This window comes from Protopterus annectens, chromosome 7.part0 (assembly GCF_019279795.1).
Source record: "Protopterus annectens isolate FY-2018-M chromosome 7.part0, PAN1.0, whole genome shotgun sequence".
Classification (NCBI taxonomy): Eukaryota; Metazoa; Chordata; order Ceratodontiformes; family Protopteridae; genus Protopterus; species Protopterus annectens.
Genome location: NC_056739.1, coordinates 1158588014 through 1158613846, shown reverse-complemented (window position 1 = coordinate 1158613846; position 25833 = coordinate 1158588014). Strand labels below are relative to the sequence as shown.

Sequence of the window (25833 nt, the reverse complement as noted above, 5' to 3'; positions counted from 1 at the left end):
TGCGTAAGGTTCCCACTATTCAGTGCTGAATCATTAGCATAGGAAAGGGGTGTTTCGTTAAGCAATTCGCTCCTGGTCCCTTCCATAGCCCGCACAACTCATCAGTTCAATGCACCAAAACATTAAAGGCACACACTGAAAATGCACCAACCCGAAAACAACAGAGTAAAGGTGGAAAACACGACAAGAAAAAAGTACAACCACCTTTTGCCTCACTAAGGTGCAAAGTATCAAACTGAATGATGATCCAAGTAGGTAAAAAAGAACTTTTATTCCCAAAACAAACAAATACTTGTACATAAATCTGTCCTATCCTTATATTCACTTTCGTCCCTAAAAAGCTTGTTTTTCTTCCACTTTATATTAATATCAGTTTGCTTTTGAATATTCTCAAAAATCCTTTCATACCGACCATTGTGTTCTACAAAATTAACATTGTTTACAATGACATTATTTAAATTATCTATTTCAGTTAGTAATACATCAATTCTTTTACTATTGACTTTAATAATGAACTCCATGAGTTCAAAACCATGTCTATCGAACATTTCGAACAATTGTTCACATTCCAGGTCATCTTTCTTTAGCCCGTTAGGGAATTTGTAAGTCCTAAGCCCTCTAGGTACCTGTTTTCTATTTAATGATTCCCTCAAAAATGCATTGTCGCACTGGAGGTTATGTACCTTTGAGAGCTTAATTTCAAAGTCTTTAAGTCCACCTTTAATATTTCCTCCACAAGTCTTGACACCATGAGTAATAAAACTAAAATTGTCAATGTTCAACCAGTCCCGTACGTTACAACAGTCACTGGTTCCTTTAGTATTTGTTCGACTTTGACCACAAGGCACCTCCAAAGAAGAAAGTGCTCAAAAGCCCCGGAAATGAACGGTCACATGTGTTATCCAAACTTAATTCCTTGTTACCAGGACAACCCGGAAAAAACAGGTACCTAGAGGGCTTAGGACTTACAAATTCCCTAACGGGCTAAAGAAAGATGACCTTGAATGTGAACAATTGTTCAAAATGTTTGCTAGACATGGTTTTGAACTCATGGAGTTCATTATTAAAGTAAATAGTAAAATAATTGATGTATTACTAACTGAAATAGATAATTTAAATAATGTCATTGTAAACGATGTTAATTTTGTAGAACACAATGGTTGGTATGAAAGGATTTTTGAGAATATTAGAAAGCAAACTGATATTAATATGAAGCGGAAGAAAAACAAGCTTTTTAGGGACGGAAGTGAATATAAGGATAGGACCGATTTATGTACAAGTATTTTTTTGTCTTGGGAATAAACGTTCTTTTTTACCTACTTGGATCATCATTCAGTTTGATACTTTGCACCTTACAGTGAGGCAAAAGGTGGTTGTACTTTTTTCTAGTTTTCCACCTTTACGCTGCTGTTTTCGGGTTGGATTATTTTCTCAATGAAACAATGGACTCGTTCTAGAAATAGTTTCAGAAAAGAAAGTCTTTTAGTTGGACTGACAGAAACCCATGAATTGCTTTTTTCAAAGTAGTTTAACGTGTTCGCTGCAAAATAAAGTGGTTGGGGGTTTTAAAATGTATTCAGTTTTCTTCTCTTTTTACTGATGAGAAAAGCTTGGAAAAATGTAATGTGGGTTCAAAGTAAAACAGGAAGCAGCAACTACTTACAGAATTGCTTACCAAACATTAGTGTGTGCATGTAAGCTGCAAGCTGGAAACGTGCATTCAAAAGAACTGTCAAGTGTAATATATGGCAGTAATAGCTTTTTTTATCAGAATGGCTTGTTTGCCAATATTAACAAGGAATGTAAACAGCCTTGCAGGTATAGACAAGTCACAAAGAGTGGTGAATTATATTAAGAACTGTAGGATGTAAATACCAGTACTCCAGGATAGAAATGGACATGTGAATTTGACGAAGGACTTTAGGACAGACATTTGACAGTTAATCAAAAAAAAAAAAAAGAAAAGGAAAGTAATTATAATTCTGATTGAGAAGTGGCTCCGATAGTGATAGAAGAAGAAAAAGCAATGGTGGTTTGTGGTAGCAAGGGATTATTCACAGGTGAGGAGGATTATGCTAGCATGTAATTATATTCCATGTAAAACTACCATTATACAGCTTAGGAAAATTCCAAAAGAAATAATGAGCTTTCAAGTAGGGAGTAATATTTATAGATGAGGACAAGGACCTGAACTGATATAGAAGGGAAAATATAACAAAAGAGGGTAGATTTCTGAAGTAGTTTACAAGAATACTTGGTATGGAAGATGTGAATTTAGGAGAAGAAATCAAAGAATTTGTATATTCTCCAAGATACAATAACTGGCTAGACTGGATAGACATTACACTTCACAGAAAAGAACTAGAGGTACAATCTTTAGAAAAGGGAAGGAGCAAATTACATAAAAATAAATGAAATTTGTAGGAATAATGCATGCAGAATAATGTTCAGGAGGAGGAGTGAGATTTAACAGAAGGCAGGAATTAAACAATTTATGCAATAGTAAGAAAAAATAATAATTGTTAAAAATAAATAAAATGTATATGTAATGTATAATGCATGATTATAAAAGCAGTTTATGTGGTTGGTTTTCTTTTCTATTAATGAATGTGTGCCTACATTGTAAGTGATAAAAAAGTTTAAAAATTATATCTCACAGGAGCATGTATATTTAATGGACACTTTGATGCTCAATCAATAACTGAATTAGCTTATGTAAATGAAGATAATGACACAGGGTAATGATTTATAAATTAGATTGCTGGTACTTTCTTGTGCACTTGTAAAAGGAGAAGAATTCAAGGATGAGTAGTCTATATGATTTGAGAATTATTAGGAAAGAGAAATAATGTTGCAAGGAGTGAGATAAAATGAAAATAGAGTTTAAAAAATATGGTAAAAATGAGAGACACAGGAAAGAATTAACACGGATTATTTAGAGGGTTGACTAAGGTTAAAACGTACTGCAGCAGGAGAGGAATCTCATAGAAGAAAAGCAGCAAATGCTGAATATTAAAAGGGAAATAGGGGAATATTTGTATAATATGCATGAGTGTAGAAGGGCTGCTGATAAGCAACTATTTTTTGACAACACATATACACTGCAAAAACCTTTAGTTTGACGACTTATTCAAGAGAAAGTAGAGCTGCAGCTAAACTTAGGCAAACTATGACAAGAAAAATAACAGAGAGCCGATAGAAGTTTTAGACAGACTTCAGAAATTTTATGAAATTTTGTGTATAAATCAGAGGAATGGAGAAACCAAAAGAAAATACACAAATGGAAATGTTTATTAAATACTTAACTGCTAATACAGGAAGAGAAGAGATGAAAAGGGCAATGTATAATTAATCAACTGGGAAGTCTCCAGGAACAAATGGTATTCCTGGGGAAATATGTATTTAAGGAGGGCAGAAATGATAAATATGTGGAAGATTTTAACAATATTTTAAAGGAGGTGGTTGGGGGTTCCAGCATCCTGGAAGAAAGATGTGGTGGCTGTAGTGCCCAAAGAAGACACAAATCCTTCTGATCCTGCTTCATACAGACCCATTTCAATTTTAAATTAGGACTATAAAGTAAAAAAAAAAAAAAAAAGTTATGTACTCACCATAACGCTCCATCTGAGTAGTTATACTTCATTTTTCTGCAACCTGTGGGTATACGAAGCTGTACTTAGAACAAAGCGTTGGTAGTGTTGGCTCCAAAGAATGATGTAAGAACAATACACCAAGTGGCGCAATACCGTCTGTTTAGAATACACCACCAATAAACTGCTGTAACTCCACAAACTGCTTTAATTCCACAACCAAATAAACGTTAAATGCTGCCAGCGTTTTTCGTTCTGAGTAGTATCAAAACTTCTTCAGACAACAGCTCTTCAGTTATACACAGTTTATATACAAGTTCTTAAGCAATTAAAAGCAAATAATTCAATTAATTAATAGGTCTGCTTTTGTTCAAACTTTTAAAGAAATATTACACAAACATACTATGTATTATATAGGTAATATATGCATCCCATGATGTGACAACTTGTTACAAATATATAAAAACTAAAATGTACAACTTATTAGTGTTACCTAAACGAATTTATATATACTGAAAATTTAAAAACATACTTATTTTCATGTTTATTTTAAAGTACCCATTATTATAAAAGAAAAAACAAACCTAAAATAGATTTAAACAAGTAATTATTTTAAAATGTTTAAAAATGTTTTTAAAAAGTTCTTTAAAGGTAGTTTTAGTGTCCAATATAGAGGGGTAATTCATTAAACACTGATAACCAAGTCAGTTTAACGCATCAAGTTTTTGATTTTTAGAATACATGCTATTGAACAAAATTCATTTATGCCTGGCTCTCTATTAGCTGCCAGGCGTAATTGCCAAATTAATTCTTTCTTCTCCAACTCTAGTTTAAGGTAATGGTCATTTACAAAATTAAAATTATCCTGTAATGTATTAATTCGGTCTATACCCATAAAGTTAAAAGAGTGATTGGGATTATTAGCACAATGCCTAGCCAGGGCATTCTCATTTTTGCCCTTATTAATGGCGTACAAGTGTTCGTACATCCTATCACGCAACCGTCTGTCTGTCTTTCCCACATAGAATGATGTACATTGTGTACATTGTGCTAGATAGACAATTCCTCTCGAATTACAGTTATATGAACCTTTGACACCATACCTAGTTGTTCTAATTGTAAAGTGATCCTTTGTCACTATATGCCTACAATACTTACAGGTACCACATTTTTTAGTCCCCCTACTATTGTTCGTTTGGGCCAATTTTGACTCAAGAAGCTTTTTCATATTAGTGGACCTTCTAAAAGTTACTACAGGATTAAGGGTTAAGTTTGTTGCAACATTTTTGTCCATTAATAGGTAAAACCAAAATTTTCTAACTATTTTAACTATTTCTGTAGCTTCCAAACAGTAAGTAATGGTAAATACTGTCGCAAACTTTTCTTCACTACTTGCATTTTTTGTCAAGTTATGATCACCATTCTCTATTATTCCATAACCTAAGTCATTACTAGTCACTATAAGGTCAGTGTTTGTATCATTTGCCACCATGTTCTCATTTGCAGACAGTATTGGTACATAAAATCCTTTCTCTCTTTTCTCTATCACTTCCTCAAAAATGTTGTCTAAAAAGGAGACAGGGTACCCTCTCCTCAAAAACATTAGATGTAGTAATTTACATTCTTCCTCAAAGTCTTGCTGTAAAGTGACCATTCTTGCTATTCTCACCAGTTGTCCCTTCACCACAGCTTTCTTTTGGTGAAGGGGGTGCATACTGGTGAAATGCAAGAAATTGTTAGAGTATGTGGCCTTTCTAAATATTTTAGCTGTATACAGTCCATTATTTTTACTTAGCTCAACATCCAGAAAATTAATGGAGTTTTCCTGATAGTTTTGTGTAAACCTCAGAAAAGATGTTGTTGAGTTAAAAAAGTCTACAAGTAGGTCGGCCTCTACACTGTTGCCTTTAAATAAAATAAAGATGTCATCCAAGAATCTTTTATAAGTAGTAAACTTGTTACTCCAATGACTATTAAACACATGGTTGTTTTCCCAATGTGCTAACACCAGGTTTGCAAAGCTTGATCCAACTGGCGATCCCATTGCCACTCCTATTTTTTGGACAAAAATGTTGCTCTCAAAAGTGACAAAGCAGCTAATAGAGAGCCAGGCATAAATGAATTTTGTTCAATAGCATGTATTCTAAAAATCAAAAACTTGATGCGTTAAACTGACTTGGTTATCAGTGTTTAATGAATTACCCCTCTATATTGGACACTAAAACTACCTTTAAAGAACTTTTTAAAAACATTTTTAAACATTTTAAAATAATTACTTGTTTAAATCTATTTTAGGTTTGTTTTTTCTTTTATAATAATGGGTACTTTAAAATAAACATGAAAATAAGTATGTTTTTAAATTTTCAGTATATATAAATTCGTTTAGGTAACACTAATAAGTTGTACATTTTAGTTTTTATATATTTGTAACAAGTTGTCACATCATGGGATGCATATATTACCTATATAATACATAGTATGTTTGTGTAATATTTCTTTAAAAGTTTGAACAAAAGCAGACCTATTAATTAATTGAATTATTTGCTTTTAATTGCTTAAGAACTTGTATATAAACTGTGTATAACTGAAGAGCTGTTGTCTGAAGAAGTTTTGATACTACTCAGAACGAAAAACGCTGGCAGCGTTTAACGTTTATTTGGTTGTGGAATTAAAGCAGTTTGTGGAGTTACAGCAGTTTATTGGTGGTGTATTCTAAACAGACGGTATTGCGCCACTTGGTGTATTGTTCTTACATTATTCTTTGGAGCCAACACTACCAACGCTTTGTTCTAAGTGCAGTGTGGTGGTTTTTTTCGTATTTCCTGGTATACGAAGCTGTATCGGATCTGAGCCGGCAACTTTTTTCTAGCATCTACTCCAAGCTCCGAGCTCCTCCCCTTACCCATAATGCCCTACCATCTCCTATCCTCCCTCAGCTCGAGTTTGCTGCAACTAACAATATATATGTAACTCAACCCAATAACCAACCTGAAAACAGGATAAGGTCCGGGGGATGGAGGGAGGGAATATTGCAGAAAAATGTATAAAAAAAGTATAACTACTCAGATGGAACATTATGGTGAGTACATAACTTCTTTATCTGAAGTAGTTAACTTCATTTTATTTGCAACCTGTAGGACAGAGTCCCCAGCTACTCCGATCCTGGGAGGCCCTTATGGAAGGATATTCCTGAGCACCACAGAGCCAAAGGATGCTCTACCCCTCGAAATCAGATCCAGTTTGTAATGGGGAATGAAGGTATGTGAATTGGCCCATGTTGCTGCTGCGCAAATATCGTCCAAAGGTACCCTGGAACAAAAATGAGCAGAAGTCGCCATGGACCTGGTAGAGTGAGCCTTAACTATACCAGCAGGTGATAAACCTTTTGCTTTGTAAGCATGTGAAATGCAAAGGGTGATCCATCTGGCTAAAGAAACTTTAGAAACAGCTTTTCCCATAAATGCTTTGGAAAAGGAAACAAACAATTGGTCAGTCTTGCATAAAGACTTCGTTCTACAAAGATAAAAACAAAGTTGTCTATGAACATCCAACAAATGGAGTTTGCATTCACCTTTATTTTGAAAGTTGGAAAGAAAACAGGCAGATTAATGGACTGGTTTATGTTCGCTTCAGATGCCACTTTAGGTAAGAAGGAAGGGTTAAGTAAGGAGGGAAACCCTATCCTTATGGAAGACCAAATACGGAGGCATGGCAAACAGAGCTTGAAGCTCAGAAACTCTCCTAGTGGATGTGATGGCGACTAGGAAAGTTGTCTTCCAGGACAAAACTTTTTAAGTCCACCGAAGCTGCGGGTTCAAAAGGAGGGGCTACCAATGCCTGTAAAACAAAAGTAAGGTCCCAAGGAGGTAAAGAATCCTTGACAGGGGGCTGTAGCAGAAAAGTACCTTTAAGAAAAGCCCAACACAGCCTAGAGGAGGCTAAGGCCATGTTGTCTTCACCAACGTGAAAACTGGAAATGGCTGCCAATTGTACTTTCACTGCGGAGGAACTAGCTCCTTGCTGAAAGATACCAGGCAGGAAGTCCAACACCGCTGGAAAAGGAGCTGTAAAGGGATCTATTTCTCTCTGTGAAGCCCAAATGGAAAAGCGCTTCCATTTACTGCAATATAGTTTTCTAGTGGAGTCGTTAAGAGAGGCCACTAGAATCAATTTGACCTGGGATGAAAGACCGGGAGTCCTGGCGATTAACGGAACTGGAGCAACCAAGCTGTTAGCTTGAGGATGCCCAAATCGGGTGGACGTGTCCCCGACGGATGGGAAATTAGATCCGGGCAGGGATCCAGAACCCACAGGGGAGCTAATAAATGAGACCAAAGGAAAGGGAACCAAACCTGACGAGGTCAGAACGGGACAATGAGGATCACTTTGCACCGTAGTTGGCAAGCTTTCTGAAGAAACTTCGGAATGAGTGGCAATGGTGGAGAAGCATACAGAAGCGCGGGGGGGCCAAGCATGGACTAGAGCGTCTCTGGGGACTTCCGATGGTGAGGGAATCAGAGCAAAGAACTCGCTGCATTTCGCATTGGAAGGAGATGCGAAGAGATCGCAGCAAGGCTAACCCCATACCAGGAAAATCTCCTCAGCTACTGACCGCTTCAGAGACCACTCGTAAGGCATCAGAATGGCCCGGCTCAATCTGTCCGCTAAAATGTTGGAGCTCCCCGGGATGTGCATTGCTATCAGACACCGACCGGTGGAAATCTCCCATTCCCACACTCTCATGGCCTCGCGACATAGAGGGTAGGATCTGGTTCCCACCTGCTTGTTGACATACCAGACGACCGACATGTTGTCTGACTGAATTGCAATCAATCCGAGAGGGAGGACTGTGTGAAAGGCTTCCAATGCTAAAAGCACTGCCCTCATCTCTAGAACATTTATGTGCAAAATGGTCTCTGTCTGGGACCATGTGCCTTGGACTGTCCTTCCCAAACAGTGCCCCCCCCCACCCAAGTTGGGAGGCGTCCGTGGTCACTGTGGTTTGGACTGATTGTGAGACAAATGGGCGTCCTGTTGATATCTCCGGTGAAGTTAACCACCAAAGATGAGATGTCCTGCAGACGTGACTGATCTTGATTGGAAATTCCATGGGTAGGTCTAGCCAGGACCACTGGACAGCCAGAGTCCATTGAAGAACCCGCATGTGAAGGTGTGCATACGGGAGAATAGATATGGTGGCAGCCATGGAGCCCAGAGCCCGGAGAACCTCGCTCGCCTTTGAAGACTGGGAGTTCACTATCTGAGCTATGTAGTCCCTGAGATGTAGAATCCTGTCTGGAGTTAGGAATACCTTCATCTGCAAAGGTCTAACCGTGCCCCAATGAAGTCTAGAATTTGTACTGGTTGCAAATTGGATTTGTGAACTTTGACTGTAATTCCCAGCAGGTCTGCTAACCGAATGAAAAAATCTCAGGCCAGACACAAGTGGTGCTTTTGTGCGCAGCGAAGAGCCAGTCATCCAGGTAAGGAAACACCTGAATACCCTGAAGCCTCAGGTGGGCCGCTACAACTGCCATTACCTTGGTGAACACCCTGGGGGCTGTGGTGAGACCAAAGGGTAGGATCCTGAACTGAAAGTGAATGGTTCCCAGCCAGAAGTGCAGAAACCTCCCGGAGCTTCTGTGTATTTTGATGTGGTAGTAAGCATCCTGAAGGTCTAACAAGCACATCCAGTCACACTCTCGGAGATAAGGTAGAATGGACTGTAGAGTGACCATCCGGAATTTCTGTTTTGCTACCGACAGGTTTAATGTTGACAGGTCTAGAATGGGCCTGAGGTCTCCCGTCTTTTTTGGCACCAAAAAGAACCTTGAGTAGATGCCTAATCCGGACTGATCACGGGGAACCTTTTCGATGGCTCATTTGAGAAGCAGCTTTGAAACCTCTAGAGCAAGTCGGATCCGAGGAACTCAAGGTAACAGCCGGAGTAGAGGTTGGAGGAACCGTTGGCACTGAGCTACCAGCTCCGAAGAACCTCGGATCCAAAAGCCCCGAAGCGGAAACACGGATCGGGGAAGGAGAGATGGGGCAGAAAAGAAGCATGGAGGTCACCCCTCCAGAGGGAGAGGGACCTGGCAAGACTCCCATCTGAATTTGGGTCTGAAGAAATCTCCGCATCATCCTGTCCATATACATGTCCAACAGGCTCCGAGTCGACCTCAAAGAGGCCACCGACTCAGATCTGGCTGGTCTGCGCAGAGGGGTGGAGGGCCTCGGGTCCGAATGTTCCAACTGCTCCGGTGAGAAACACGGTGACCGGAGCCGAGGAGAAACAGGCCTCATGGTCTTGGATGGAGGGCTGAGAAAGAGCTCCCTGTCTGGGGATCTCTTGAGATGCCTTTCTTTTTCTCCCTTTCTTTTCTGCATCTTTCCTTTTCCTTCTCTTTTTCTTTATCTCTGTCAGCCTTGCTGACCGAAGATCTGTCCTTAGAGGACCCATCGCCAGACGAAGAGGGAGGTGGAGTCCCTGTCTGGGGAGGTGCACTAGCGACCGAGGCAGAGGCAGAATCCAGCATGGCATTGGGGAGAAGGCCTTTGGTAACTAGCTTGGCCTTACGATCCCTAAGGGCCCTGGGTTTGAAGCCTGAACAGATAGCACACTGGGTGGATAAATGTGCCACTCCTGGACATATCACACACAGAGTGTGACCATCAGCAGGGGAAAGCTTATGGCCACACACTGTACACTTTTTGAATACAGGCTTTGGCTGATCAGCCATAGTCCTGTACTCAAAGGTAAAGGTACTACCTTCCCAACAAAAAAACACACACACACAGGTAGGGAAGGGCAGGCCTGAGAACTATTCTACTACCAAAAAAAATTTTTTTTTTACACTAACGACCAACGTGTTACTACAGAAGGGGAGGAAGGGTAATCCTACACAAGCACACTAGATATAATGAAAAGTTTCCACTTACTATCCCTTTTTAGCTCAGAGCAAAGGGGACCACGATGCACACTACTGGCTCGGCAAATGAGATCTGGGGGAAGATAGGAGATGGTAGGGCATTATGGGTAAGGGGAGGAGCTTGGAGCAGATGCTAGAAAAAAGTTGCCAGCTCGGATCCAATATGGATCCGTATACCCACAGGTTGCAGATAAAATTAAGTTAACTACTTCAGATCATGAATTCACAGAGAAGCATTTTGTTTTCATTATAAATGATGTAGGAAGTGATAATTACAAAAATGGAGTTGAATATGTTAAAAGTAAAGAAGCTATGTTGACAGATTCTTTTAGCTGGTGACAAATTTCTGGGACTTCATGAAATAATGAATATTAAATGCTTTTTGAAATTGTTACCTGCTATTTTATACATTAGCATGTTTTCTCAATGTATTTACTTATTTTGAATTTGTATGTTTTTAAGTATGAGATAATTTGTTAATCATGGGATCATGGCATGACTGGCCTTTTTGGCTTTAATAACATTTGTTACTCTGATGAAGATCTATTTACCTCAAAATAAAAGCACTCCAACAGTTTTAATAGATTTGCATCTGTTTTTGAAGTGTTTTTTTGTGTTTTTTAATAATTTTACAATGGTTATGTATACAGTAGCACAATGGCACATCAGATAGCATTGCCAACTCACAGCAAAAGGTTCCCTGGTTAGATTATCAGGTAGCTAGCCTTCTGTGTGGAGTCTGAATATCACCCTTGTGTCTGAGTACTTTTATCAAGGTGCTCCAGTTTCCTTTCACATTCCAAAGACAAACAGTAGGAGAACTGGACACACTAAATTGACCATAAGTGAGTGTGTATATGAGAAGTACAGAACAACAACCATGGCAGGGTAGCCAGGCTACCTGGCAGTGTAAACATTGGCTCTAGATGACGGTCAGTGTTAATGTAACATCCCAATCCCATGAGCAAAAATGGGAAAAAAAGGGGTTATAGAAAAGTTGGATGTCTGCAGTAGCTAAAAGAATGGTACAGGTTTACCATACTGATAAATATGGATCACTGTAGTTCTGAGGGGGGAAGGCAAACATTTGACAATATTAGCAAAACACTGATTATTCAGGGTGAAGCACACTGCAAGAAAACACTACAATAGTTGGCAGGTCTTGACAGAGAGAAGGCATTCAATAGAGTCAGATGGGATTTTATGAGTACAGCAAATGTAGAACTTGCATTCCCTGAAAGTCAAAGTAAACTTTATTGTCATTCAGAAATCACAAAAGTGCAAAAACTGAATGAAATTCCGTATTTCCAGACTCAATGTGCAGACAACATATAGACTATTTTCACAGAAATTTACACATATAACGCCTGGCTATTACATTACAGACATGCAGGTAGACAGACTAATATTGTACATAATTAGAAACTCATTTTAACACTTTTTGAACTGAACGCTTACTTGCACGAGACTTTAGTATTGCATGGGTACTTGGTTAAGACACTGCATTGATCCTTGCACAGAAAGAGACATTGTGTATTGCATTGTGAACATTAGAGTATTGCACTATGGTTAATTTATGGATTTCCATGTATTGCACTGAAAGAAGAGATATTTTACTGCATTGCTACTGCCCTAGATGGCCTATAAGTTACAGTCATGGTGAATATCACACTAAGTATTAGGTGAGTCTGGTTACCATGTTCTTGCATAAACTGAGACAGTTTTACTGACCCAGTTGGACATGAAGAATAATATGGTTAATTAGGAGGATATATGAAGGACTAGAGGCAAGAATTAAGGTGGGAGGACTCCTCTCTGACAAGTTCAGTTTTAACAGAGCAACCAGGCAGGGACGTCCACTTTCCTCACTGTTGCTTGCTTTATATTTAAAGTCACTGGCAAAGAAAATAAAGGATTTGCAGATTCAGTCTATAACAATACAATAACTAGTGTGGCACTTGAGAAAGATTTAACTTTATATGCGGATGACATTATTTTGCATACCTAGAAAAAGGCATTTTGGCGATGTGGAACATTTTGAGAAGGTTTCAAATCTTTTTGAGATATAAAATAAATGATGAAAACAAAGGCTAAAGAAGTAAACGATGTATCCTTTTATGAATCGGTTCAATAATACCCATACTTATGGAGGCATAAGATAAAATACTTAAGTGTAATGATTAAAAATTATTCTGGTTCCAGAAGCTAAGGATATTGGAAGAAACTAAATATAATCCAAAAAAAATGGATGCTCCTCATTACAGATATGAACAGTAAGATACAATCAATGAAAAGGTTTTGTGTCGTTATTCTTATATACAGGACAGGGATATTTTTATCAACTAGAGAAGTTGTTCTAGAGAAGTAGTTATGGATAACAATTGGTACAGCTCAAAGAATGCATTTCAGAAAGGAAGAAATCAAAAGTTAAATGGAATAAGCTGATTCTACTCATAGAACAAGGTAGTTAAGGCTGACCTGACATGAAGGGGGTACTTCGGAGCTTCACACAGTCAAAAGTCATATACATAGGCATATCCCAAGCAAGAGGTTGTAAATCAAAATGGAAAATGATGACAATGAATAGGAGAGGGGGGAGTTTGAGAGGCAGAGACCGGAATTTTTATGGAAGTCCTTTAGGAAAATATAAGTCAAGCAAAATATTACATTCATACAGTAGGAGAACGCATGTGAAGAACTAAGCCACTGTGGGAATGGAAAAGGATTTTACCAACAGGGGTACAGAAAACAGGCAAGAGGGGTCGGAATTACCTGTAGGAAACCAGCAAAAGAACCAAGGTACTGGGAACAAATATCTTGGGCAGGAAAAGTAAAAGAGTAGTTGAGGCTAAGCCAAACTCTGGACTGCAAGTTATAGACTGCCTTCCCTATCAGGAATTACTAGCAGATTACAGGACAACAGAGGGGGATGGGGAAGGCAGAGTGAAAGACCAGCTCTGGTAGAAATGTTTAGTTGAGTCTAGAACAGAAGCTGCTGTTAAAAAAAAAAAAAGGATAATTAGCGGGGTATACAAAATATTGCATATCATCTACAAGAATCATTAACTGTGAGAGTTAATCAGTGATTACAAAAGACTGTGAAAAGAGAAGGGAAAGTCAGTTTTCAAGGGAACAATGGGAAGAAATCTGCAGACTCACAAACCAGGTGGTTTACAGTTTTTCCAATGTACTGTTTACATAGATAATTTTAAACCCAAGCGGACTTCAGAGGATTTTTCTTCAGGTAAATGCTGAAGGTATGGTAAGGAAGGGAAGAATGGCATAATCAGGGACATTTTCATTTTAGGAATCTTATGAGCTGGCAGACTTTAAAAAATTCATATGGAGTATTCTAACAGAAATGTTGGAGGAACAAATGTATGTAAGACAAGACTCAATTGAGCTGAAATACAGGATCTTAAGTGCCTAAACATAGCAGGTCTTACTAAGTTTATTATTACTGGCTGTCAAAAAAGCAATCTGTAGAAAAAAGAAACCAAAATCTATTCTAAATGTAAAGGAAGTTCTTGATACTGAAAAGGAGATAGAAGAACTAGTGGGTTTTTTGGAAAGGGAACAATAACTTTCATAGAAGTAAATATAATTTATTGTAACAATGCATGCACAATAATGTTCAGGAGGTGAGAGGTTTAGGCAAGGCAGAAGCTGAACAACATATGTAATGTTAAAGTGAATGAAAATTGTTAAGGGGAAAATGTATGTATGTATACATTTACATATATATATATATATATATATATATATATATAGAGAGAGAGAGAGAGAGACACACACACACACACACACACTGCATGACTGCAACAACTGAAACTTTTATAGTTTATTTTTTCTGTTAATGTATGTAATCCCATATTACAGATTAAAGTGCAATGATTTAAGATGTTTACAAAGTCTCAATTTTGATCACTTTACGTTGTAGTCCACCTTACTATATATCCTCTTTGGAAATAATAAATCCCTTCCCCTTGTTCATTAGTTAATCACTGTTTCACCAGAAAATCAACCACATTTCATAACATCCTATACTTGCTTAACTGTTTCTCACTGGGTCTATACTGAAAATTTTACATACCCGGTTTTGATGAGCTTCCAGCTTGATGGAAGAACATTTTCGAAGATCTCCACTCATATCTGCAAAGGTTTGAGGTCTGCTCTGATTGTCCCGATCATGTGCTGCCAGAGTTCTCACCAGCTGTTGGGCTGCCCACTGCCGGTGCTGAGAGGACAGCCTTGAGGAGAGGCAACAAGCTGCCAAGGCATTTGCGAGCTCCAGAGGGCCTACAGCAGAAGGATCATAGGAAGGATGGGCATTCAGATTGGCAACTAAACCTGCTCAAACAAAATAAGATAACTGACAGAAGACAGCTAAAAATATATACATTATATGAAAAAAATGGAATTATTCACATCTTCTAAAAACTGGCACATGAAGAGAACATCAAAAATTCAGCTTGAGCAGAAAGAAATAAATTTAGATTCAAAGCTGTAATATTTTCAAATTAAGAACAAAGGTTATTTTTTGCAGCATTTTTTTATAAAGATGAAAACATCTGAACTTTGATTTTACATTTTATTAGCATCCTCTATACCATTCACACTCATGTATGCTTTCGATTATATATCTTTTCTCAAAAGGATTTACTGAAATATGTTCTGCACAGCTACTGCCATTACTACAATCAGTCACTCCCAGTTCACTACTTCCAACCTCCTGCCATGAACACTATTCATTGTTTTTATTTTTGTAAAATCACCCAATATATTACTGTATTAAAATGCAAGTTTATGTGGATATCTAACTCAGATTACCCCCCCCCCCCCTTTACTGTAATATACATATTGAGGATTCTTCAGTGACCAACATAAAGCTTTAGTACAAGCTGTTGTATATCAGTCAAATAATCCTATGTCCTTATTAAAACTGCTCCAAAAGAATTGAAGTACGCTACAAATAAAACTTTACTGATAACCTGCATGGAGCTGTTCGCAATACTGAACTTGCACCACAATGATTCTCCCTCAACAGCTCTGAACTGTTAAAATCTTATGGATGAAGACAGGATACTAGTGGCATGTGGACTTGGTTACAGCCTTTTTTTCTCCTGAAATCAAGAGTACTTTTTAAAAACTGCCATCATTTAGTTGGCTGACACAGCTGCACAGATAAAGTTTGTATTACCAGGTAACTTCTAGCTTTATTTACTGACTTTAACCTTCACTGTTTTATCACTTATTTTACAAGGGAGAGAGAATTTTCAAAGTAGTGACAATGCCACACCTCTTGCAAAAATAATATGGAAACTGCTGTATTTGAAAAAGATTAAGGTTACCATTACTGGGTGATGACAAATTAAAAATCCTCAACACTTAAAGCTTCATAAATGTGTAAAGCTTTAGCGAGATCACTTCCACTGTGAATTACTAATAGGAAAAAAAAAAGATGAAAACAGCTGGCTGCAGTATTTACAGCAACATCACAAAATAATCAATAATTAAGATTCAGGGCAGACACTTCTGAAAATCAGGCACTGACAGACAACATCTGACAACTGCATTTGGCCAAAGACGGAGAGGATGCTTAACAAATATATTAATGCAGGACTGCTTCAAATTGCTGCAAGAGCCACTCATTGACATTAAATGATATTTGTGATGGGGGAAGGTGCATAAATTATACGCTTCATCGGATATAAAAAAGTTTACTGCAATAGATATTCCGAGGAAAGAAATAAGCAAAGGCAAAAGAGGATGAAATGCTTTATGCAAAGATGCCTTGGAGGACAGTAAACCATTTATGCAATGTAGACACGGATCCACACTGCAAACACTTAGTAAAGTTATGCAATGAGGTGATCAAAGCACAGGTATTCTGCGAAAAGGAACGATCACAGGCAAAAATAAGATGACAGGATTTAAGTAAGGACTCCTTGGAGGGCAGTTCACCAAAGAAAGTCTTATTTTTGGAATGTATATCAGAATGACTGCAATACAAATATCTAGCATGAAAAACAAGTTCAAGAGGAAGAAAATACACTAAAGGTTAAATATTTCAAATACATTATCAATGTGCTCACCTGCTTGTGTACAACACACAACTATCAGCCATCATTAAGGTCTGTCTGGCAACAAAATTCCCTTCCCAAACCACAATAAAGGTGAGTGGCTAGTGAGTGTAATGTAGGTTTTATGTGGGTGACAATTTAGTGTAGCAGACAAAGACAGAAATATAGATACCAAGATAACTCACATACTCTTTATACATATATTTTTTTTCTTTTAAAATCACAGAAAGTGATTTTAAAACAAAACAAAAAAAATATCTTTCATTTAAAACACTTTAAAGCTAATTATTTTGTTAGTATAATTAATGTGCTAATGAAAGCTAAAATAAAGTATCTTAAAAAAAGTTGTAACCCACCTTGGAAGTGAGATGTAATGTTATGAATATAGCATGACTTCCCACTGTACTTTCTTACGCAGTACAGGTCATGGCTAGCCAATCTGCAGTCTGTTACTATACGAGTAAGCAATGATAAAAGCTACTAATGGTAATGAATGCCAGTTCTTACTCAGCTGTCTCTAGTCTGACAAACTACTGCTGGAAGTAGATGTTCCAGATTCTTCACGGACATCTTTCTCTTGCAAGTATCTTTTAAAAAAATAGTGGCACAACAACAACCAAATATGTGCAGCACACAGTAGTAATAGTACACAATGCCTAAAACAGTAATCTGTGTGACTTCTTTTCTTTTTCAGCAGGGCTCGGGTCTGGCAGAAGATCAGAGGTTTTTTTCCTTAGAATATTGGGGGGACTCAGACAGCAGAACATTATTCTGTTATCAGATCTGGTGTTCTGGACTAATGCTTTCACAAAGCACATTACTGAAATTTCCCCAGTAGAACATTATTCTGTTATCAGATCTGGTGTTCTGACTAATGCTTTCACAAAGCACATTACTGAAATTTCCCCAGTAGAACATTATTCTGTTATCAGATCTGGTGTTCTGACTAATGCTTTCACAAAGCACATTACTGAAATTTCCCCAGTAGAACATTATTCTGTTATCAGATCTGGTGTTCTGACTAATGCTTTCACAAAGCACATTACTGAAATTTCTCCAGAACACTGTTTTATGTTCACAGCCACTGGAAAGACTGATCTATACCCTACGGGCCAGGAGACCAGACTCTGGAAACAGCTCAACATGATTACAGCAGACAAGGTTGCCACCTTTTCAGATGCCCAAAGTAGAATGTAATTTTACAGGACAAACCATACTCACAACTAGTGCAAAGGAATGGATTTTACTTTATTATAAAAAGAAAAAACATTTTTCAAAAAGTGAGTTATTTCTGTTCATAGGTTCATACTAGGCTATCTGCCCTAGGGCATTTATAAGCCTAGCCAGAATGTGTTTGGCTTTTGCCACCCATTTTAAATTTATTTTGCTATGCCCTTTTTCGAGGTTAGTATACTGTGCCTCTGTCTAACAGTGACACAGAAGTGATACCCGGGGTAAACCTACGATCTCCCATCCACTCATCAAGATTACTCTGGGATTCTGCCTAACCTGGACTGGGATTTTATTCCAGAGTGAAGGGAGCCTCTGGGTTATGAATCTGTCCCTCCAGCATGTCCTATTTATTTCAGTGCTGAGGTTCAAGTCTCTCGAGCGCGTAGCTCGATGGGATTTGGATTTTCTGAGGTGCAACATGTCCATTAATTCCGGGTTGGACATGGCTTTATACGTCAGGTACAGATCGCCTCTGAACAGGCGGTATGCCACTGAGTACAGCTGGAGTTTCTTTAACCGGGCAGTATATGGCATCTGTTTGAGCCCTTTGATCCTCTTGGTGAGGTACTTTTGGGGTCTTTCCAGTTGCTGCAGGTGTCTGGTAAGGTACATCCCAAAAGGGGCATTGTACTCAATTATGGGCCTGATGAGGGATGAGTAAAGAGGCACGATGACCTCCTCTGATCTAGATGTGAATCCCTTCATGATTAGGTGGGCTATATAAAATGTTTTTCTAACCACTTTGGCCACGTGGTTGTCAAATAAGAGATTGCCATCAACTTGGGTCCCCAGGTCCCTAATTACTTCTTCTGTACTTAATGGATTACCACCTATGTGGTAATTTGTGGGCACTTTGTTTTTGCCAAAGGGGATGACTATACACTTTTTGGCATTTAGCTTGAGGCCATGGCTCTGGCACCAGTTGTCTGTTTCTATGAAGCCCTTTTGGAGGATGCTTGTGTCGGCTGGAGAGTCGATTATGGCGCCCAGTTTGCAGTCATCTGCAAACTTGGTCAGCCACAGTCCTTCCGTGTTGGCCTGTACCTCCGAGAAATATATACCGAACAAGAGAGGTCCCAGGACTGAGCCTTGTGGGACACCACTTGTAACTGGTTTGGAGTCTAACATGGCTCCAGCAATTCTAACCATGTATCCATCTAGTGACATAGGGGTTTATATTTAAGCTGGTGAGCTTATCTATAATGCCCGAGTGGGGTATTGCAGCGAAGGCTTTTGCGAGGTCCAGGTACGCTGTGTGGACCACCTTCCCCTCGTCAATGGCCTTGGTGACTGTTTCAAAGAAATCAACCAGGTTTAAGAGGCAGGATCTGCCCTTAACAAAGCCGAACTGGGTAGGATCCAGTGCCTGTAGGTCCCCAATATCTTTATTTATGAGGTCCATGATGATCCTTTCCATAGCTTTGCAGACCAAGCTAGTCAGGCTTATGGGGCGATAGTTTCCAGGATCCGTTGAGGCACCACCTTTATGGAGAGGGACCACTGTTGCTGTATGCTACTCTTTGGGCACATATCCTGTAGTAAGGCTGAGATTGAACAGTAGTTTTATGTTTGGGTTTAGCTCTTCTTGGAGTTCATGTAGGATGCAGCCCGGGACACCATCTGGTCCCATTGATGCTGTGTTTTTTGCTTTGGAGAGGGCGGCTCTTACCTGAGCATCTGAGATGTCAGGGGGGGCAGCACTCTGCTGGGATAGATATTTGCCCTTTTGGTGGGAAGTGGGGGGGAGATGTTTGCGCTGAACCTGTCAGCTAGGATGTTGGCAATGTCTGTGGGTTCAGTGTATTTTTTGTCATTTTGGACTAATTCTGAGCATATCTGGGAATTACCACCCAGGTTCCTAACATAACTAAAGAAAGCCTTGTGATTATCCTTAGTGTCCTGTGCAATTTTTCTCTCGAAGCTGGCCTTAGACAATTTTATGAGTGCCCGTAGTTTTTTGCTAATACTGATCAGTGACACCTTCCCTTTTTGGGATTTTGCTCTATCATTTAGTAGCTTCCTCCTTCTATTGTATAGTTTGTTTATGGCTGGGGTCCACCAGACAGGACGTCTGCCGTTGGAGGATTGGGTCTTGGTTTTATTTGGGATCGCATGATCCATGCATTCCTGAAGGTGTTCATAGAATGCGTTTATAAAGGATTCTGCGGTCTGGGCCGTATTTTCCACAGGCCCGGGGGCTTTGAAGGATTACACCTCAGTTTTGAGGAGTGTGAAATTTGCTTTAGAGAAGTTTTTCACTGTGGTTTTCTGGGCAGGGGGTGGGGTCGGGATGTGAATATCCAGTGATATTAGTTTATGGTCTGATCTTACCAGTGAGGGATACACTTCTGGTCTGGAGCACAGAGTCCCCATGTTGGTGATGATCAGGTCCAGTATGTTTTCCCCTCTTGTGGGAGTGGTAACAAGTTGTTCCATAGCATTTGAGTTTATAAATTCTAGGAACCTTTGGGCTAGGGTGTTGGAGCTAGAGTAATGCTCCCAGTCTATGTTTGGGTAGTTGTTCTTTCATATATATGGGTGTTTCAAATACAAAACAATTGTTTTGTGCAACAGTCAGAGAAAACTTAAGATATATATTTTTTACCTTAAATTCTCATTGCATTTGCCATTTTTCATGTTTTCTGCAGGGTGCAAATGCCCAAATAGAGACCGTTGTGCACAATGTAGGACAAGTGGCAACCCTAACTACAGATGGATGGCAATGTCAATGAAAAAAAGCCTAGTTTAAACACTGCTGCTAGTACTAAACCAATACTGAGGAAGAAACACTTTATTGTGAAATGACAACTGTGAGTGTTTTTATGTGCACTTATGCAAAGTATTTTAATGTCAAATCTGGAGAATGTCTAACACTGTACTCAAATGATTGGCTAGTCTGATCAGATGATTGCCACATAAACGTAGGTGCTCGATTAACTTACTTTTATGCATCCAATAAAGCGTTTATAATGTGAAAGCTTATGTTGTTTTATTTCCAGAGCTTACTTAGTATGTTTTCTTGGACTTTTGTGTTTAAGCTGCATTTTGTTCCTTGTTTTGATGGTTTCTAGCACAAAAAGCGATTTGAGAAACATGAATTTCTCCATTTTTGGCCACAGTGCTTTGACCAGAATGGCTACTGTTCTTCTTAAAATTGTGAACAGACAGCCCAGCCCTGTAGGAAATAAGAGATGAAACTCCGACTATGACCCAAATGACCTGTGCTCAACTAGTGGCACAAACGTGGGTGGTCAGGCAGATGAGAACAGGAGAAAGCAGTTGTTGCTAATGACCTGTGCTCAACTAGTGGTACAAACGCGGGGGGTCAAGCAGATGACAGCCGAATTTGGCCAAGCAAGATCTTAATAACATGGATACCTCTAAACTTACAGCACTGTCTCCAGAAGTCATTAGTCGACAAGCCACTATAAACATAGGAACGACTGGCCATGTAGCCCATGGAAAGTCAACAGTAGTAAAAGCTATTTCTGGTGGACATATTGTCAGATTTAAAAATGAACTGGAGAGAAATATCACAATCAAGCTGGGCTATGCCAATGCCAAGCCTGAAAGCCTTGTGCTGTAACCCGGGCTGTCTCCCCTCCTGATATCTAGAAACTTAAAGACCAACAACTGCACCCAAGGAAAACCCAATCTGCAGCCCATACTTGGACTAACAAGACATGCTTCCTTCAAGCTCAAAGTGTAGGTGATAGCCTACAATTAAGTGATGTTGGTGTATTTCTCAGTGAATGTCTTTTTTAAACCCATTGTTAAGGGCCAGCACACCCGCGGTACTTCCCCAGGCTGTTTCACCTCATTTTTTTTTATTTACATCCATCCTTAATTCCTAACTAAGGTGAATCAGTGTAGTTCCCTATTCTTGCCACTACATGGCAGCAGAACCTTGGACATCAAAGCTCCTATGGTCCGTCAAGTCTCACCTGTTAAAACTAATTTCAGCGATCCTAGTCTGAATTGAATAATTTAGCATCTCCCCAAATCAAATAAAGGTGGCAATAAGGTAGGAAGACATACAGCTAGTCAGGCTAATATAACTCAGCAGAACCTAGGATATACACTCTCCTTTGCTTTCACCAATCTCAGCTGTTAGAACCAAATTCCCAGCGAAGCTAGTCTGAGTAGAATACAAAAGTAACTCCCCAAAAAGGTGACAAGGAGTAACTCCCTTCTGACATAAAGGCAAAGAGGCTTACAGCTAGTTAAGCTAATGTAATACAATTTGTAGCTTTCAGCACACTACTGTGTACAGGAAACTGCCTTACAAATAAGTGCCTTTTTTCCTCTGAAAACTAGAATGAGAAGAGGACCCACCTTACATTTTTTATAAAACTACTGGCCAGAAAGTGCCACTAACCTTAACAAATACCTGCAGCATATCAATACAAATCTGATAGTCTCTTGATAGGCAACCACAAAGTAGCTCTACCCGCTCCATTTACCCTGCGGGCTCACTCTGCTCCCCTCCCCCTCCCCCAATTTCCACCCACCCCAAGTGGTCCTAAACTTATAGTTCCTTAACCACACCCTCTCTCCCAACCTACCAATCCTATACACCAACCAGTATACATAAATTAGCCACGCCCCTACTTTTACCTATCAGTTACAATGAGCCACTCCTTACAGTAATTTACCATATCCTTTTTCATGTATCTAATAAGTATTAGTTCCCTCATCTCAAGTCTCTCCTTATCCAATACCTCCTTATTTTTATTAATGTCAGACCCAACTCCTTAAACGTTTTATAAGTAATCTCAACAATATGCCTATAGCAATCAAAACTAATATAACCAAGCCAATATTCATATCTATACTTTCAACTGTCCTCATCTCAGCCTACCTCCTCACCTCCTTTGAAAAACTGTACTACTACCATTTTAACTACTCTCCAAAACAAACAGCAATACATACTCCTATACTCACCAATAGTCAGACAAATATCACTTCCATTCCCAGCTATCTACTAGCTAAATACCATAGACTCTCCCACATTAAATACAATCAACTCGCAGTAAAGAAAGTGAAATATCAAACTAGCTTTATATATAATCCCACATTAAAACTAAATAATCCTTCCTTAAAATACGGTGACATCCACCCTAACCCTGGCCCTACCAATCCCGCTACCCTAGTTACCCACCCTAAACTCCCTAACTCTTTCCTAATAGGACATCTTAATATCTGCAGTATTAATAACAAAGTAGCCCATCTCCCATGCCCTTCTAGATATTCACTCCTTTGACATCTTCTGTCTGACAGAAAGTTGATTAAAGCCAGGAACTAAAGACAATGAAATCATTCCCCAAGGATATAATATATTGAGACAACACCGGATAAAACGTAAGGGTGGTGGAGTAGCAGTTCTATTCAAAGATGGACTTCAGATCTCCTCCTTACCATACAACCCACCTCAGGATAGTAAGGCAGAAGTCCTTATCTCCAGATTTCAAATCAACCTTAGCAAATCTTTATACATCATCTGTATCTACTACCTCCCGGTAATAATATCAGTACAATAGAGGATATTCTAAGCTGGGTGTCCTCAACTTACCCACAAGAAACAATAATACTAGGTGATTTTAATACTGACTGGAAAGGTGTCAACGCTGATAATCCTACCTCCCATATCAACCTTCATGGCTTTAGTCAAACTATCACCTCCTCAACCAGAATAAACAAACCAAACAAAAAAAAGAGAGCACCTTAGACTGGATACTTATAAATAGACAGAAACAAGCTTATAAGGTAAGAACTCTGCCAGACGATGTAAGTGATCATACTTTGACCTACATTATAAGGCAAAAAAATGATACCCCCCCCACACACATATAGGATTGCACATACCAACAAACACTTTAACCCATTATTCCAAAATGAACTAAGTGCCTGTGACTGGAACCCTTTAAAAACTCTCCCACTTGAAGAGACTGTTAAGTATCTTAACTCTAAATTCTTAGCAATCCTTGATAAGCATGCACCTAAACGGTCTATCAGAATGAAGTCAAAACCAGCCCCCTGGCTTTCTAAAGAAACCAGACAGAAAATTTTGCTTAGGAACAGGTCTTGGGCTAAGTGGAGAGCTACCAAAAATATCTCTGAGCAGCAAAATTTTAGGCAGTTGAGAAAAAGTACAAAAAGGCAATACTTACAGACAAAAAGAACTACTACTGTAAACTACAGCAAACTCACCATAACAATCCCCAGAAGTTCTCGTCTAGTATCAATAAAGTCCTTCTCACAGGTTACTCTCGTACACCTATCCCACTAGAGGCCGATTTAAATACCCCCATCGAACTGCCAATGCCTTCAATACTTCCTTCACAGAGACCATAAAATCGCTAGCCAGTCAACTAATCCCAGATAACTCAAGCCTTCCCACCACCATACCTGGCACTCTACCAACATTCCATCTGCGACCCATCTCTACTACTCTCATCTACAAATTCATCCAAAAACTTAAGCCTTGTACTCCTTCTGCTGACCAGCTACCATCTGAATACCTGCAAACAGCAGCCAAATTAATTGCCTACCCTATATCCATCCTCATAAATAGAACCATTAAGGAGGGAACCATTCCAGACATCTGGAAAATCTCCCATATTATCCCCCTACACAAAGGTGTTAACTCAAATGATCTTTTGTCACTCTTAGCAAAAATTATGGAGAAATGCATTCACCAACAATTATTAAACCATTTATCTCAACATAACATAATAGCAAACTGCCAGCATGGCTTTAGGCCATCACATAGTACCACAACTGCCCTATTATCCTTTACAGTTGCCATCAATAGAAATCGCAATAAAAACAACCTCTCATCTGCACTCTTTATTGACCTCTCAAAAGCTTTTGACATGGTAAACCACGCCCTTCTTATAAACATTCTTGAATCCCTTTTCCTTGACTCTCAGGCTGTTCAATGGTTCAGGTCCTACCTTAGCAATACGCAACAGGCAGTTCTCTGGGAAATAATATATCATCCCTCCTGCCAGTCACCCTTGGAGTCCCTCAGGGCTCTATTCTAGGACCTCTTCTTTTTTCACTATTTATCCATGACCTCCATGTAGCAATTCCTCAAGCCACCTGCATTCAATATGCAGATGATTCTACGCTAATATGCTCAGCAAACTCCCCATCAGAACTACATTCTCTAACTCAGAATGTATTTAAAATAGTAGAAACATGGTTCTCGAAATGTTGCCTCCTTCTCAATGCTAAAAAAACTAAGCTCCTTCTCTTTACACCCACCAGTAAGTCCTCCCCCATAGATTTCTCAGTCATTTCCAATAATGGCACTATTGTATCCCCCGACTCTACCACTAAATTGTTAGGAATTACTATTGACATTAACCTTAATTTTGATAGCCATATAAACAACACCATAAAAACTGTCAACAGAAAAATGGACTCCTTATATAGAATCAAACCTTTCCTAACTCCGACAGCCAGAACCAAGACTGCTCACTCCCATTTAATCTCAACTCTTCTGTACGCCTCACCCATATATATATATATATATATATATATATATATATATATATATATATATATATATATATATATATACATATATATATACACATATATCTATATATATATATATATATATCTATATCTATACACTAACCTAAAGAAAAATAATCTTATCAAACTAGCTAATTCCTATAATAACATCGCCAGATTTGCCACTGGCAATCCCTTTAGAACTCACCACTGTCTGAATCTACTGCAGCTAGGCTGGCTTGAACTTCAAAACCATCTGATATTCTCCAAACTCACCATTGCCCACAAGATATTTTACCAACCTAACAGCACTCCTATACTCTCCAATCTCATAATCCCCTACAAAAATCTAAATTCACTATGCTCTTCTAGCAAACTTCTAGCCAGCATAAGCAAGTCTAACAACTTGGCTGGTGATTCCCTGTTTTCTAACACAGCGGGGAAAAAACTGGAACCTACTGCCCAATGAACTAA

General features: G+C 38.9%; 1 protein-coding gene across 5 annotated transcripts in view; it reads right to left on the bottom strand.

The window, feature by feature from the left end:
* Positions 1-25833, bottom strand: part of HERC1 (HECT and RLD domain containing E3 ubiquitin protein ligase family member 1) — a 3987333-nt gene that overhangs the window by 1250054 nt on the left and 2711446 nt on the right. For all 5 annotated transcript variants that reach the window (XM_044077739.1, XM_044077741.1, XM_044077740.1 and 2 more), the window contains exon 51: positions 14613-14818. In XM_044077739.1, coding sequence (XP_043933674.1) covers positions 14613-14818 — 206 coding nt within the window. The remainder of the gene's footprint in view (positions 1-14612; positions 14819-25833) is intronic.